The sequence below is a fragment of the Venturia canescens genome, chromosome 9 (assembly GCF_019457755.1).
Source record: "Venturia canescens isolate UGA chromosome 9, ASM1945775v1, whole genome shotgun sequence".
NCBI lineage: Eukaryota > Metazoa > Arthropoda > Insecta > Hymenoptera > Ichneumonidae > Venturia > Venturia canescens.
The window spans coordinates 16,855,794-16,870,894 of record NC_057429.1 but is presented as its reverse complement, the minus strand read 5'-3'; the positions used below and the strand labels follow the sequence as shown (position 1 = coordinate 16,870,894).

General features: G+C 44.4%; 3 protein-coding genes across 8 annotated transcripts in view; 1 reads left to right on the top strand and 2 right to left on the bottom strand.

Annotated features, from left to right (window-relative positions):
- Positions 1 to 142: 142 nt before the first annotated feature.
- On the top strand, positions 143 to 8,069 carry LOC122416269 (uncharacterized). 2 transcript variants are annotated; one of them, XM_043429038.1, is made up of 14 exons: positions 143 to 501; positions 1,122 to 1,370; positions 1,452 to 1,684; positions 1,762 to 2,027; positions 2,122 to 2,474; positions 2,542 to 2,885; positions 2,961 to 3,221; positions 3,344 to 3,796; positions 3,883 to 4,283; positions 4,389 to 4,760; positions 4,854 to 5,046; positions 5,579 to 6,767; positions 6,887 to 7,243; positions 7,326 to 8,069. In XM_043429038.1, the coding sequence occupies exons 1-14, from the start codon at positions 496 to 498 to the stop codon at positions 7,785 to 7,787; spliced, it is 5,139 nt and encodes a 1,712-aa protein (XP_043284973.1). In that variant the 5' UTR covers positions 143 to 495; the 3' UTR covers positions 7,788 to 8,069. The 2 variants fall into 2 exon arrangements, with proteins under 2 accessions (XP_043284973.1, XP_043284972.1); XM_043429037.1 differs by having other exon boundaries at positions 6,884 to 7,243.
- The window catches only part of LOC122416270 (Inositol 1,4,5-triphosphate kinase 2), a 26,227-nt gene continuing 18,913 nt past the window's right edge, over positions 7,788 to 15,101 (bottom strand). For all 5 annotated transcript variants that reach the window (XM_043429039.1, XM_043429042.1, XM_043429041.1 and 2 more), the window contains exons 5-8: positions 10,760 to 10,840; positions 10,124 to 10,495; positions 9,759 to 9,971; positions 7,788 to 9,623 (exon numbers count right to left, since the gene is read on the bottom strand). In XM_043429039.1, coding sequence (XP_043284974.1) covers positions 9,294 to 9,623; positions 9,759 to 9,971; positions 10,124 to 10,495; positions 10,760 to 10,840 — 996 coding nt within the window. In that variant the 3' untranslated portion in view covers positions 7,788 to 9,293. The remainder of the gene's footprint in view (positions 9,624 to 9,758; positions 9,972 to 10,123; positions 10,496 to 10,759; positions 10,841 to 15,101) is intronic.
- The window catches only part of LOC122416274 (uncharacterized), a 10,758-nt gene continuing 7,354 nt past the window's right edge, over positions 11,698 to 15,101 (bottom strand). Inside the window, exon 2 of the mRNA XM_043429051.1 lies at positions 11,698 to 12,324. Within this exon, the coding sequence (XP_043284986.1) occupies positions 12,238 to 12,324 (87 nt within the window). The 3' untranslated portion in view covers positions 11,698 to 12,237. The remainder of the gene's footprint in view (positions 12,325 to 15,101) is intronic.

Sequence of the window (15,101 nt, the reverse complement as noted above, 5' to 3'; positions counted from 1 at the left end):
GCGTATTTGCTTGGGGTTTTATGCCACTAGTACCATCTATTCGCCCAAGTACAATCAGGTTAGCAGCAACGTTCATGTCGTAACAAAATCTCGTAAACCTCGAAAATCGAAGTTTTCGCAGCCGCGACGGTCTCTCTCCTTGCTTCACGCAGCGCGCAAGGTTTCATACACAAACACCGTGGTTCGTCCGCTGCAATTTACCACACGCCATGACGAAAAATTCACAGTGGAGTAGGAGTATTGTGGCTGTGACAGGTCGATCGTCGAATAGCGAGATTACCTAATAATACGATCAATAAGGCAAAAAATTCTGAAGCTCACAATTTCAAGTGAATCGGGTATTGCACGCGATTATTTTTCACCCGGGTCATAGTGCGACGGCGATCCCCGGAGTTTTCCTATCCGGAGTGCGGGACGACGAACGAGGTAACAAACACGATCAACGGACACGGCCAACAAGAACGAGCAATCGTTAAGATAAAATTTTTACCGAGAATGGAGGTTGGTTTTCATTTAACACTTTGTTATTTATGTATTTACGTTCCTCCAACTTTTCACAAGTGGCGTTTCGTGAGCGATATCTTTCGTTATCGGAACTCTGATGATTGTGATCGTACGAATCACAATTTTTTTATATAAACAATAGTCTATGCAAAGTTCAACTTTAGAGATTACTTTATCAACAATTTTTCTCAAAGCCTTCCTGGTTCCTCGTACAAGTGACCTTTGTTTTGTTTCTAAAGTAAATTTTCAGTATCCTCAATTGCTTACCGTTGGTTCAGAACTAAATCTCATTGAGTGAGATATCAGCCGATCGCTACATTTATGTCATGTTCTAAACTTGATGTTGGAGCATTGTTCCAAAATCCGTTAACTTTCCTTGATTCTATTCACCCAAGCGACTATTGAATTTTTAAGGTTCATTCTAGAATGTTTATCGAATGAGAACAGTTTTAGATACGGATAATCACATTGACCGAAATAAAGCAATGAACCCTCATTTATAGTCACTGTTAATTGTGGAATAAAAATTGGGGCACAATATACTTCAAAGTAAACAAAATTGTATCAGAATTTCCTTGTTGAAATTGGATAATCCACTGATATCAACGACTCAATAGATCGACGACTGTTCAGCTGGTGGAGATTCAGCAGTGGAAGAAGAAGAGGATGAAGAATCGTTGCATGGATCTGGGAGCAATAGTAGCAGTAGTAGTACTAGTGGAACAACCACAAATTCTGATAGCGGCGAAGAATCTGCGGAAGATCATGGCAGCAGTAGGTCCGAAAGTCAAAGTTCGGGAGAAGAAGATGATCTCGACAATGATAATTCCCAGCACAGAGTAAATCACGAAAACACAAACACAGTGGTTAGTAAGCCTTCCACAATTGATTCTTTTGGAATTAAAAATATCTATGAAATGGAACACTCAGAATGCGTTCAATCACAGAGATGGGAAACTTGCGTGACTGCTGGTCGTCGGGTGAAATTACCGCAAGATTTGTGTGAGCATCCAGAAATATTTCATGAACTCTTGGACTATCCAAAAATCTGGGAAGAATGTTTGAGCGAAGAGCAGCGTGAGTCGCTGCTTCAGTTTCTGCCCAAATTGCCGGACGATTGCAACGTTCAAGCGGAAATGAATGAGACACTGAGGATGCTTTTCCAAAGAGAAAACCAAAGGTAAGAAAATACAGTGTATGAAGACAGTTATCCTGAGAATTATTTTAATTGACATTATTGACTCGAATTATTGCCAGGTTTGGCGTAGCAGCCCTGGACTCGTTCCGAAATCATCTGTCAGCCGGTCATTTTCGTCCGGATATCAGACGCATGAGAAGTTTATTACGCAAAGCACAACAGAGGAGATTACTGTTTGAAGAACGTAAACGTTCCTACGAGCTTGCTGGACAATTGTTGAAGTCCCGAGAGAGTTTATTGCTCAATGCTTACAAACAGGGCTTTAGTAATCCAACTCAGAGACCATCGTCGAAGCTTCACTGGCGTAAACCAAAACCAGCAATGGGTAAGAAAATTGTAGAATTTATTAATAATGAACGAGTAAAAAGTTTTGCGCCATAGTTTTCTTTAAAACATTATTTTGTTTCATTACTCGACAGTGGAGGAAAAAACGAACATTCGTTACATGGAAGAATTAAACGCTCTAAGGTTAGAGGTTGGTGCGAACGCACGGCTGTCAGCAGACACGACATCCGAGAACGAAGAGAATTATCCTCACCTTCAGTCGACCGGTGGTAAGCAAAAGAAGAAGAAACGTAATGCGATTGCGTTACAAACAACGCCAATGCGAGGAATGCCATTGAGCCAAGAGGACGAAGCGATAAGACCAGTTTTTTCGACGTTACAACGCGCGGAGTACACTCCAAATCCGTTATTTCTTATTCCCGAACAGACGGAAGAAACTTATAGGGCGATGCTGCAGGCACATAAAAAACGACGAGCTCGACGTGACGTAAGTTTGCACAGAGATGGAAATTCAATGTTTTCCTCACGTTTTTTCAAATATCCTCTATTCACAGGTGCATCCGGAGCTCAATACGCAAGGAATTGCATTGGCTGATTTAACGCTACGGGCTCAGATCGGTCAGAAGCACAAATTAACCACTATGAATCACGTGCGCGTAACACCAGCCAAAAAGAAGATAAAGGTCGAGCCTACCTCGCTTTGTCCTCCGCTCCTACCAAAAACTATTCCACCGAGTCCGGTCAAACCAGAGAGTGATAACAGTGATTATTCTCATACAACCGATGAAACGAAGCTCTTAATGACACCGGAAATGGAGCAGCGTTTCGCGGCTCTCACACCGATAAAAACTGAACCCATTGACGGCTACGACATTCATCAATCTCCGAAAAACAAAACGTAAATATTTATCAGCCGATTTTTCAAGTTTCAATCCAACTCGGGTACCTCAACATGATTTTCTCATTCCTGCAGAAGTCCTATTGCGCCAAAAGCCAATCGTACTCTTCCGATATCCGCACCGATACCAATAACTGAAATAAAAAAAGAAATCGACGAAATTGATTACAACATCGATGTCAAATCCGAGTTTAATCAAACGATCGAAGCGCCGCCAGCAGATTCCGAGGACGAAGACGATCGTGAGGAGAAAAAAGAACTCGATTTGAACAATATCGATATGATGCAAATCCCTATCCAATTGGGCGATGGAATGGACATTCTCAGCGAAGTCAAGTTAGTGAAAAAAAATATTTCATCTGACCATAAATTTACTGAATTTGTAGTTGATTCATGAAACAATCTTAACCAATTTTGCAATTTTTGGACAGAGTATTCACAGGATTTTCTCGTTGCAGGTGCGAGGACGAAGCGATTATTGCGATAAGAGAAAAGGAAGTTTCGATCGATGATGCCGACGATATAATGATGAGCGGAGGCGGTGAATTAATGCAGGAGACTCACGCCTGTTTTTTCTCACTGTTGCGAGACGCTTTCATTTCGAAAGGCGAATACCGCATGAGTATGACGGAAATGAAGGATGCCGTCACTCTTTGGCAAGGAAATCCAATATCACCGTTGAACGATTGGTACGCTTTGTCGTCATCGTGGCCGGCCCTCGTTCCCCGAGCTTTGAGTTTTCTCGCTGGCGAGCTTACGTGCGCTCAAGAGCACGAACAATCACAGGACGGTGATAGCGAGTTAGTTCCCTACCTAGAGAACAAAGGGCGAGGAGTTTATGCTTGGATCGGTGCTGGTCGGGACTCGGATTCGAGATTATCGTTGCTCTGCACACGATTTCTTCTTCACCGGTAAACATACGTCGAGTACTTAGAAGCTTGTTTCTATCTTCGGAAAGAAGTATTTCGCTAAACGATGTTGCTTTTCGTTTCCAAAGGGATTCCCTCGTAACTCCACAAATAGGAACGACCACTCCGACGTTCGCGACGACTGCCCCTGTTCCCGTTAAATCTTACTCCGTCCAATCGCAATCCGGCAATGGGAACAGCAACGGCAGTGGGACCAGCAGCTTAGCCGGTAGCGCGAGAAGCGGGAGTCCCGTTGTTGAGTCAATTGTTCAGGATGGAAAACTAATTGAAACTATGACGGAATCCGAACCTCCGAGAGCTCTTTGGCCTACGGAATGGAAAGTTCGACCATCGACGGCTGAAGAACGCGAAGAATTCAGACGACAGGAACGAATGCGTTACGCGGCACCTCACAAAGCTTTCACGTATCGGATGCACGGTTACGCTTCTGTCGTTGGACCCGTGAAAGGAATTTATCAACATAACGCTGGTACGATCGAATGGCCGCGCTAAAATTCTTTTTTTCAAATAATGTAAAATAGCATTTGAAAGGTTATTTGGTAGACAAGAAATAACGAATAAATTTCCATCGCAGGTTCTGGACTGGCTAAAGCGCGTGGTCATTCGTTGCTGGTCGCTGAGCGCCCGAACTTCGTAACGATTCTCGCTCTCGTGAGAGACGCAACAGCCCGACTTCCCAACGGCGAGGGTACTAGATCTGATATTTGTCAATTATTGAAAGATTCGCAGTATATACGGGATCAAGGTTTGATACAACCTGGTCAAGAGAAAAATCCAGGTGAAAAAGGAACCGAGGGCGGAGGTCACGAGAAGGAGGGTTACCTCCATTCGGTGGTTTCCGGTGCACTCGACCGGCTTCATTACGAAGCGGATCCGTGTGTTCGTTACTATCCACGGCGCAAAGAATGGCTGTATCTTCATCGAGCTCGCTCGGAATCAGAGTTTGGTAAGTAAACTACGCGTCTCTCGATGATGAACGAGCTCAGAAATAACCAAAATTTCCACATTCCAATAATTCGTCCATTTTTTTCGTGTACAGAAATGTATCATCAACAACTCCAGGGTGTCGCGAAAAACAAAAAGAGTTCCGGAGGCTCGTCTAGAAATAAATCGGTGCAACCTTCACCCAAAACTATTAATGGTAACAAGGATCAATCACCGAATCCTTCGAGAGAAACGACCCCAAAAAAAGAAAGAAAGTCAATGGTTTCGAACCAGCAGATCATAAACAGGTAAAATTCTCAACAATCGTCATTCGACGAATCGTCCGTCGATCTGTCCAGAATTAAGGGACTGTGAACTCATTCACTATTATCGCAAATGATAAGATCCTTCAGTTTTATCTTATTTAATATTGAACTAGCAATTCAAAATTTTACCTTGCTTCCAACGTCAAAGTTATTGCTTCATTATGCGGTGAGATAACAGAGTCAAAAATAGCGTGTTTGTGCATCAAGTTGTAATCGAAATTGACGTCAAGTCAGTTGACATCAGACTTCACTTGCAGAGTTTGAATAATTTTTCATGTAAAATATTTTTGGTCTTCGTCATTGGGAAGATAAAAACACTGTGTCACTGGATTTGAGTGACGTGACTCTGCATAGGATTTTAAAAATAGCACAATGAAACACGTTTTCAGACAAATGCAAACATATTGCTTTATGTTTAGTAATCTATAAAAAAAAATACATGTAAAAAGGCCACATTCTTTTTAGTTTTTTGGTATTTCTATTGAATAACTTTAATGACAATATTTAACAACAGGAAAGACACACGAAAACCGGCAGTAGAAGAAAGATTGGTTGTCGATCAATCGATCTCAACGGAATCACTAAATTCAATAACAACGGCATCAACAGTTGTATCGCAAACTGCGACTCCTGGTTCGATATGTGGAACAACTGCAGCGACGATTTCAACGGGTTCACCGATGGCCGTGACCGCTTCGCTGGCTCTACCGATAATCGACCAATTGCGCGAGCCTGTTGCGGTTACGGTGGAAACGAACCAACCACAAATATCGGTTCCGCCAACGTCTTCGGGTCCCTCGCACCATCAGTTGCGTGAGCAACAACAGCAATTGCGAGAACAACAACAGTTACGAGAGCAACAACAATTGCGCGAACAGCAGCAGTTACGAGAACAGCAACATTTACGAGAACAGCAGCAGTTGCGCGAGGCACAACAATTGAGAGAACAGCAACAGTTGCGAGAACAACAGCAATTGAGGGAGCAACAGCAACTTCGAGAACAGCAACAGCTGAGAGAGCAACAAGAGTTGCGAGAACAACAGCAGCAACAGCTTCGAGAACAACAGCAACTGCGGGAACAGCAACAATTACGCGAAGCCCAGCAATTGCGAGATCAACAGTTACAACAGCAGCAGCAGCAGCAGCAGCAGCAACAGTTGAGAGAAGCCCAACAGTTACAGCAACAACAAATAAAGAAAATTACCGCTTCTCACATCAGTGGCAAACCCGTGGCCGTTGTCAAAACAAATGCTACACAAAGCTTGCTACAATCGAATCAACAACACTTTCCTCATCATCAGATTCAAGTCTCAACATCCGCAGGTTTACAGACGATACGTTTGTCCGGTCACTCGGTTCTCCACTCGGCCCAACAAGTTGCAGCGACAACGGCGACCAGCGTTGGTACTACGCAAGCGAACATGACTACGATTTTTTCAACAGCAAAAATAGCGAATCAACAACAACAAACCGTCGTCACTAATCAACCGGGCAAAAGTATATTACAAAATGCGAATCTCAAGCAACATCAGCAGCACGTTTTACCGGGAAAAACTCTGTTAGCTTCGCAAATAAAACTTGTCAGCTCGGGACAGATCAAATCGTTGCTCACGGGCCATGGACTGCAAGGGCAAACGATATTCATCAAACAATCGTCTCCTTCCACTGGTCAGACTCAACAGGTCCAACAGCAACAGCTCAAAGTACGTTTGTTCAAAAATGTGAACAATTTTAATCTCTCGATTCGTCCTCACTTTCGAAATTTCCTCGTAAAATATAAGATGACGACGTTACATTTTTATTCATGTTTTATGTCCAGCAGCAACCGCAACAGCAACAACACGTTCAGCAACGGATAGTAACGACGCAGCAAACGCAGCCTCAACAACAACAACAACAACAACAACAACAACAGCAACAGCTTCAGTCTCCAGGAATGCAAAGAATAATAGCCCAAATCGGTGGCAAACCGATCGCAGTTCAAATCCAACAATCTCCGCATCAGCAACAACAGCAGCAGCAAAAGATTCTCGCGAAGGTCTTGACCAGTGCGAGTGGTGGTCAACTAATCTCGGTCGAGAGTCTTTTGGCTCAGAAGGGCTTGAAACTCGCGACTACAACATCTCACGCCAATCAACTCAATCGGCAGGGCAAACAAGTTATACAAACGCAATATCAGGTAAATAAATATCCATTAATTTACTCAAGTTTCGAAAAAATGAATAAATTTCTCACCAAAATGGGATTTCGTTTGTTTCAAGGTTGTATCGCAGGCTTCAACGCAATCGGGTCAGCCGAAATTGATCGTGACATCGCATCAGCAACAAACTCCGGGTGCACAGACAGTGAGAATGGTGACGGCCCAATTGGCCGGTAAGCCAATTGTTTTAGCGAGTGGTAACAAAGGTGTGGGTGTGGGATTGAGTCAGACCGGGGTTGTTCTCGGGAAGCAGCAATCGTCGCAGCAGCAGAGTAATCAGCAGCCTATAATATTGCCGAGTCAATTGTTGAACATAAAGACGTTGCATGGCTTGAAAGTGATACCAACACCAGCGGGTTTGAAGACAACAGGAGCGGCAGTTTACGCAAGAGTGATTGCGCCGACGACGATAGCCTCGACGCAGGCGAGTGTAGTGCAGCAGCAACAGCAGCAGCAGCAGCAGCAGCAAAATACGACTCTACAGACTCAAGCATCGCGGAACAGTCAATACGAGAATCAATGATAAAAACTAGGACAATTGTTTTTATTTTATTCCGCAATGTTAATTCACGTTACGTGAGATTAATTTTCGTTCGCGAGTGCGAATGCGAGACCGCGAGTGTACAGCCAAATAACGACGTTTATAGGCTTTTAAAGAATAAAAGAATATTTAATACGTGAATACGTCGCAGGAATTTGGAGTGAGGCTGTTGTGCTGCCAGGAACGTAATAACACAAACGACGATTGCGATGAATTGCGACTTATTCATTGAATAATAAAAAAAAAAAAAAAAAAAAAAAAAAACAGTAATTACAAAAACAAACAACGCGTGGTACGATTTGAATACAAAAATACGATTTCGTCTTGACCACACACACAAAAAATACACTCAGATCGACGAAACCGCTATGTTACTTTCAACGGTATAAATAAAGTCTTACTTATAGGTAAAATTTGTTAAATTAATTGTTGTACTAAAACTCTACGTTTCAAGTCTAAATCGCGCTCGATTGAATTCTCCCAAGCGGCTATAAGTTACGTCTTTTTAATATTCTCTTCTTACTAGGCAGTTCGTTCGCTGCCGCGTCTTTGGTCTGTGATATTTATTTTTTTCTTTTCACTGTAAGTCCGATTTTCCTTATTGATGTAGGAACTTCCTCAAGATCGCCATCGAGTACATATTGAATGTCTGATATTTATATTTACACATATAAATATTTCTCGACATCCAATGGTCTTCCAAAATCGACAATACCTCAATTTTCGAAATATATTTTTTCAGTAAAAAATTTAAAGCGGTCTTTGCCCCTCTGGATTATCTTTTTTCTCAAATTGAATTATGTCTGCATATACGGATTATTATGTTCGACAGTAATTTCGTCGCTAGACTCATCGGCGGATTGCCTTAAAAATGTTCTTTTATCAAAAATGTAGAACTTTTCTCTATCGATATAGAATTTTTTCAATTGATTTCAATCGTAAAGTGGTTGAAACCACTGAACGCAAGTGATTGAATGGGATATTTTCGATAAATCTAACAAATGTCATCGGTAGTATCAAAATTATGGCGTTGCGGCACTGATTTTTAATGGAACCGAAAATTTATCGAACTAATGATTTTACGAACGCTTTGCCTTGTGTGCGGCGAATCGTGTAGCTTCAATTTCCACGCGAAGAGTGGAATAACAACAGGAAATTACATTACAAGAGCCTGCAGGCGAGGCTCGTTTTTTTGCTGTTTTTTTTTCTTTCTGGCGTTCTTCTCGCGCGCGCCTTCGAAGTTTTTCGTGCCTCAGGTAAACAAGGCGTTAAAACACGCAAGGTTAACGGATTTATCGAACTAACGAGTTTACGTAGTCTCATTGACTCGTCGAGCGAAACAACGCGTCTCGACGATTTCGTTTTTCTTTCTTCACCCAGGCAATTTTATACTAACGCATGTACACAGATCCACACACACACAGCCAGACACACGTATTTACAAACACGCATACACGCAGAGGCGCAGAAGCGCGCAGTCGAAAAAAATTACGTCTCAGAATTTCTGATGTCTTGAAATATGTCGATTAAATTATTAACGCCAATGAGATATCCATCTTCGTGGTTACCAACTTGCCATTCGGCGTCGTGCTGTATACTCGGCAAGTGCGATGGTAAGGGAAGTGTTTTCGCGAAATCGATCATCCACACACCCGCGTTTTTCGTGTCGTGAACGAATAAAAGACTCGAGCCGACGACCTCGTGGGAAGCGAAAAACGGCGAGGCCTTGAGGGTCGCGCGTATCGCCTTCAAACGCTGAAGATACTTTGGTACCGCGTGTGAGTAATTCTCGACGAAACGCTTCAGGGCTTCCGTGACCTGAACAAGGAAACACACAAATCCATCACGCTGCTCAATAATTCACTTGTTTCCCGATGCTTTACAAAAAATGAATAATATTCGTCCCTTTTTCATCTCTTGGAACTAACATAATTTTTCAAAATCCTCGCTCACCTGCTCTCGCGTCCTCGTAGTTTTGAAGTCTTTGGACGATCCGCCGTGGCCAAGCTTGATACCTTCGACCCGAAATCCGAGCGTGGCCGTGCTCGATATCGTCTCACGCCATACCATGTACCGAGGTTTCGTGACCCCTTGAACTCTGCGTTCTTCTGCGTTCGGCGCCGCAGGGTCGACTTGAATCATTTTTTCGTACATGTCCTTCCGCAACTAGAACAAAAATGAAAGTCCACGATGTTTAGTTATCGACTTGAGAACGTTGAAGGACACACGAAAAATGTATTTTTATCTCTTCGAGATTTTCTTCCCCCGTCCATCCACTAATAAATAAGCTACGCAATCTCGCTTTATAGCCCACTCACTTTAGGTCGTTCTTTGGCTTTGGCGAGTTCAGATTCGAGGTAAGTTCGTACACCGACTTTGCAGTCCATGACACAAGGTTGTTCAAAATCCCCAAGAAGATCCTGAAGTTGAAGATACGAAGCGACGATCACGCCCTTGTTTCCATCGTCCCCGACCTCTTTGATCTCCGTGTTTTCAGTGTTCCGATGATTGTGTCGCTCGTCCTCGAGCTCTCGGACGTCGAGAACGCCTTTGAATTCGGGCACGTAAGGTCTGAGAACGTCGCGCATCAATAATTTGAAACAAGCCTCTTCTTGTGGACACAATTTTTTTAATATCGTGCCTGGCGTCGGTCCGGCACGGAAATTTCCCTGGTGGCCCGCCAACTGAACCTGTTTGGACAATCAACCATTTCGTTAACATTTTTTCAAATTTATACAACACAGCGATAGAAATAATATTTAACATTCAAAATCCAACGTGATTTTTTGTCAAACTTTACAAAAGTCTCCAAATATCCTGGAAATTTATTTTCAGACAATTTACTCTCATATTGTTTTGCAGTTTTGCAGTAAAAATCAGATGGAATCTCATTTTCCAAGTAAAGAAAGTTTCAACGATAAAAGAGTTTTTTCAAGTGCCGAATGGAAACTCACCCATGGATATCGCTGTTTTTTGTACGTCTGGAAAAACGGGGTCCATTGAACAATGTTCCTGAGTTTTCGCCATCCTGAACTCTGCAAACAATAAGAAATCACGAGCTACATTAGAATCGCATAAATACTCGAATTTCGGTGAAAAACACTTCAATCCGTTAAAATAATGAAATTTGAAGACAAAATCGGAGCAAAATTTTCATTTGATGCAAAAATTCAAACAAAAAAAACAATAAATAATGCAGTCTCGAGGGCCCTACGGACACCGAGTTTATTGAACTTTTCGACTTGACTCATCAATTTTAAATAATTTTCTCAAAAAAAAATAGGAAAATAAAAATCTTTGGATGTTTCCACGACGAATTTGAGGGTTAAAATGAGGCTCCTCCTGACTACCTTTGTAACGTTATCTACATTATCGGTAGGAATGATTCGGCAATCGGAATGATCGGATTCCCATTCGGAGCTGAGATCGTCGCCGCTGGGTTCGCCCCATTCGATGAGTGACGTAGTGGATGATGAGGTGAAACTCGATTGTGGCACTTCGAGGAGTTGTAAATATTGGCTATAACCCGAGGTCGTATTATTAATAGGAGAATTGATATTGTCAGCGAGTAGGTGACCTTCGAACTTGTCGTTTATGAAATCGCAATTGAATCTCGTTTGCGAGGCTCGTGTCTCGGAGGTCAGACGTGTCTGATGTGCGTTCGGCGAGGGCGATGGACTTCTGGAGGAGGAAGATTGTCGTTCCTGGGTGATAGACAAGCGTCGAGAGTTTCGTCTGACTCTCGGTCTGCCGATTCTGCGTTGTCGGGTGAGCAGTCGTTTTTCGCACAAGTTTTCATCCTCGTGATGCAAGACGACGCAACCGTCGGTAAAATTCGCCTTCGTGCACACGATTTTCGGTATCAATCTTTCGCAAGTTCCTTGCATTTTCACTATTTTTATTCGGCCGATTAAAACACGTTGGTGAATTAGGTAATTTCGCGAGGGGACAAATTTGTCGATTTAGTTTACCGACCAAATTCCAACGGGTGATCAACGCTCCTGGAAAATTTATTAGTGAACAATAAAAATCTTTTTCCTCAAACGACGAGCGTAATCGCTTCGATCGCAGCTCGATGAAAAGTCACTGAAAATTCTCTCGTTCACGAGAATATTGAAGGAAATGAATGGCCATCGTTTCGGTCATTTTTTCAGCGGATCCAAAGCTCCGGGACGTTTCAACTCGGCGCACCAACGACGTCGAAACGTTTTGCTCACTCTCGAGGCGATTGTCACTCAATAATAACGGCGAATTCACGAATCTTTTAGATTTTCAACTCTCGTTCGCGGTAGCAGGGGGTCACCAGGCCTAGTCGCACGCCTAGTGTCACCGTCCAAAAGGAGCTTTTAGTGCGTCCCTCTCGTGTGAATTCGCGTTATTCGAAGATGACTTTCTCGCGGAGCGATGAGGAGGGACTGCCGTTGCCGGAGATTTAGAGTGTCCTTGACCAGAGAGGAGAGTCGAGCTGACCCGCTTTCCACGTGGTCCCTCGTCGATAATAATCCTTTTCGGTCTGTGGCTGCAACGTGTTTGAGCGACGAAAAAACTTTGAGTCCGATCGCTGGATCGATGGGAACCGTAAAAGTTTCAATTCACCCACGCAAGCAAAAATTGATTCTTTTGGAAGGAAGCGAGGGAGAGGGGGGCGCGAGCGCGCCTTGAGCCTGTTTTTCCGTGTGTGCGGGCCTGCCTGACTCGTGTGCCACTTTTTAATTCACGTCTTCGCGTTGCGAGCGAAAATACACAGAGGCAAGGGGGGGGGGGGGAGGACTGATCGAGCTTCGGGAGGTGGTAGCACCCAGGGGAAGCGTCAACAAAAAACTGGCGAAAAACAGCTCTGGCGAATAAGTAGAATAGTAGCCGGGAAACGAGCAACGATTTCGCTGCTCGCCTCGATTTTTTCGCTCCCCGTTGACGTCACGATTCGAAAAAACGTCTTATCTGCCTTTTAATTCGAGTATAATTGACGCATTTGAGCTCGCGAGAGCGACGATTATGTCGAGCTAATGAGTTCCCCTGCTTATCTCGAAATCGTTGCGATATAAATCGCCATGAATGTCGTCACGGATTAGCACTCGCTCGGAGATAAAAAATTTTCTTTTATTTTAACGTTCTCGGCCCCCGCCGCCGGCGCGTCCCTCTTCTGCTTTCGAGCGCCTTATCGTCCGCTGCGAAACAGGGAGAAAATCTTATCTCGCAGGGTTTACGCGATACGAAGTTTATTCTACACGTCAAAGTCTCTCGTTATTATTGCAATGTCGAGAATTCCACCAGAGTCTTTTTCCCCCTTTTCCGTTCCCGTGTTCCAATTTTCTTCGCTTCGGTCCCACAAAAATGAAGGAAAAACTGCAAAATCCTTGATCTCGTATTTCTTCCTAGACTTCCTCGACGAAAACGCGCCTTTTCGCCGTTCCCAATGCACTTGCGAAATTTTGTTGGTTAAACTATTGAATTTTTGCTCGTCCGACGGCCGTCCCGGTGCTCGATCGTCGTCGACTGATCGTTGAATCTTCGTTTTCCCAGACTTTGTAAAAAAACTGATCCAAAGTTCGACGCGCGAGAGTCGGCAGAGATCCTCACGAGCAGCGAGTCGCGACTGCGCGCTTATCAACCGGCAGCTCGATGCGGATGAAAATAGCGCGTTGGTAGTTGCGCAAGAGATCGTACGAGACGGGGTTTCGCCGCGCATGCATAAAATATGAAATTTCAATGCTCCGGGTGCGGAGGTGATCGGTGACAAAATGGAGTCGACGCGGTGCTCGGCGCGCGGGGCGACGATCGCCTCCCCGTTAATGAGAAAGCGTTTGTCCGAGTATTCAGCGCATCGACGAAAACTAATTCGGTAAACTGAACGGTCAAACGAGGAGGGAGCTCGGCGCGGGGGCTCCGGGAGCGCGAATATCAAGCGATTCCGGCCTCGCTCTCGACGATCGTACGATCGCGCGGGAACTCGCTCACTGGACCAGCGACTCTTATCTCGATCAATTCTTGCGCTCTCTCCGCCCTCTGTTCTTCGCCTAGAGAACGCGCCACTCAATTACATATGCGCAGTCGTAAACTCGGGGAGCAAACACTTGTTCGCACACAAAGGCACACCAAAGCGGCGAGTTTCTCGCAGCTCGGAGGAGCCCCCTCACACTCGACAATATTTCCGTCCCGTTTTTGCACTCGATGATTCTACAGGCGGAAACGTGCGGCGCCACAGCGGGAGGAGGAACGCGAGCGAGGAATCCACGGACCGGAGAAAATCGCGCGCGGAGAGACTTTTGCGGGGCAACTCGAACTGAAACGCTCTCCGCTATCGCGGCCGAGTTTTTATAGATACACAGCTATCTTCGGTATCGGAGATGAGATGCGCTCATGCCGGGACGAAGTTAACTCTTCAGGGGACAGTGAATAAGACTGGAACGATGAAAATTGGACGAATAAGAGGAAGGAGCGATCGGAGAAATCTCGCGCGGGGATTTCTCACAACGCGCGAATCAAATATGACTCGGCAGAGGCTGATTTACGTGCACGCGGGCCTTACCGAGTGAGCGCACACGCTCCGCGAATGCGTCATCGGGACACGACGCTGGGCTAATTAATGCGCACATGTACAGACGTTATTAGAGGAGCCCGCGAACCTGTTCTGCGCTCGCCGTACTCTCTCTCTCGCTCGCTCGCTCGCTCGCTCGCTCTCCTTTCTCCCTCCGCTTGCGTGCGTTTGCATTTTCTTTTCGCTCGTTCCTTCGAAGCGCCCGCGATCCGATTTGTTTTCCCAGCTAAATGTGTGACGTCCGAAAAACGCATGAACGACTTTACGAAATGCGGAAGATCCGACAGGAAGCGAGACTTATTCACCGTCGCGGCTTACGAAATCGCGCATTCACGTTTTCAAGCGATTGCGGGGAAAGCTTGGGCTATTTGAGATCCCAGAGTTCGCCGGGGCTCTGCGGGAATTCGGCTTTATAGGGATGACGCTGAACGTTGGAAAACGTTGGAGTCCAACGAAATGATCGAAAAAAACTCTCCAATAATTCCAGTAATTCTCCTATTTTGTTCCCTGCCAAATTTGCGATTCGTAGTTTTTCAAGCTGCACCAACGATTCGTGAAGTAAAAAATTGGTGAATTAGAAACGCTTTTTTCGTCCATTTCGTTGGACTCCAACGTTGGAAACTTCAGTGTCGTTTTATAGGGTTCGATATGTCAAATAACCAAACTTTAGAAGGCTCGATATTTCGAAATTTCAAAATGCGGACATCGGAGAATATCGAGTTATTCGAAATTCTTATTTCCGATCGAATATATTTAGC

Excerpts from the sequence above, each read along its gene's own strand:
- LOC122416269 (XM_043429037.1), top strand. Across the intron at positions 1,371-1,451 it reads ACGAAAACACAAACACAGTG|AGATGGGAAACTTGCGTGAC; the intron begins GTTAGTAAGCCT and ends GTTCAATCACAG. Across the intron at positions 4,284-4,388 it reads AATTTATCAACATAACGCTG|GTTCTGGACTGGCTAAAGCG; the intron begins GTACGATCGAAT and ends TTTCCATCGCAG.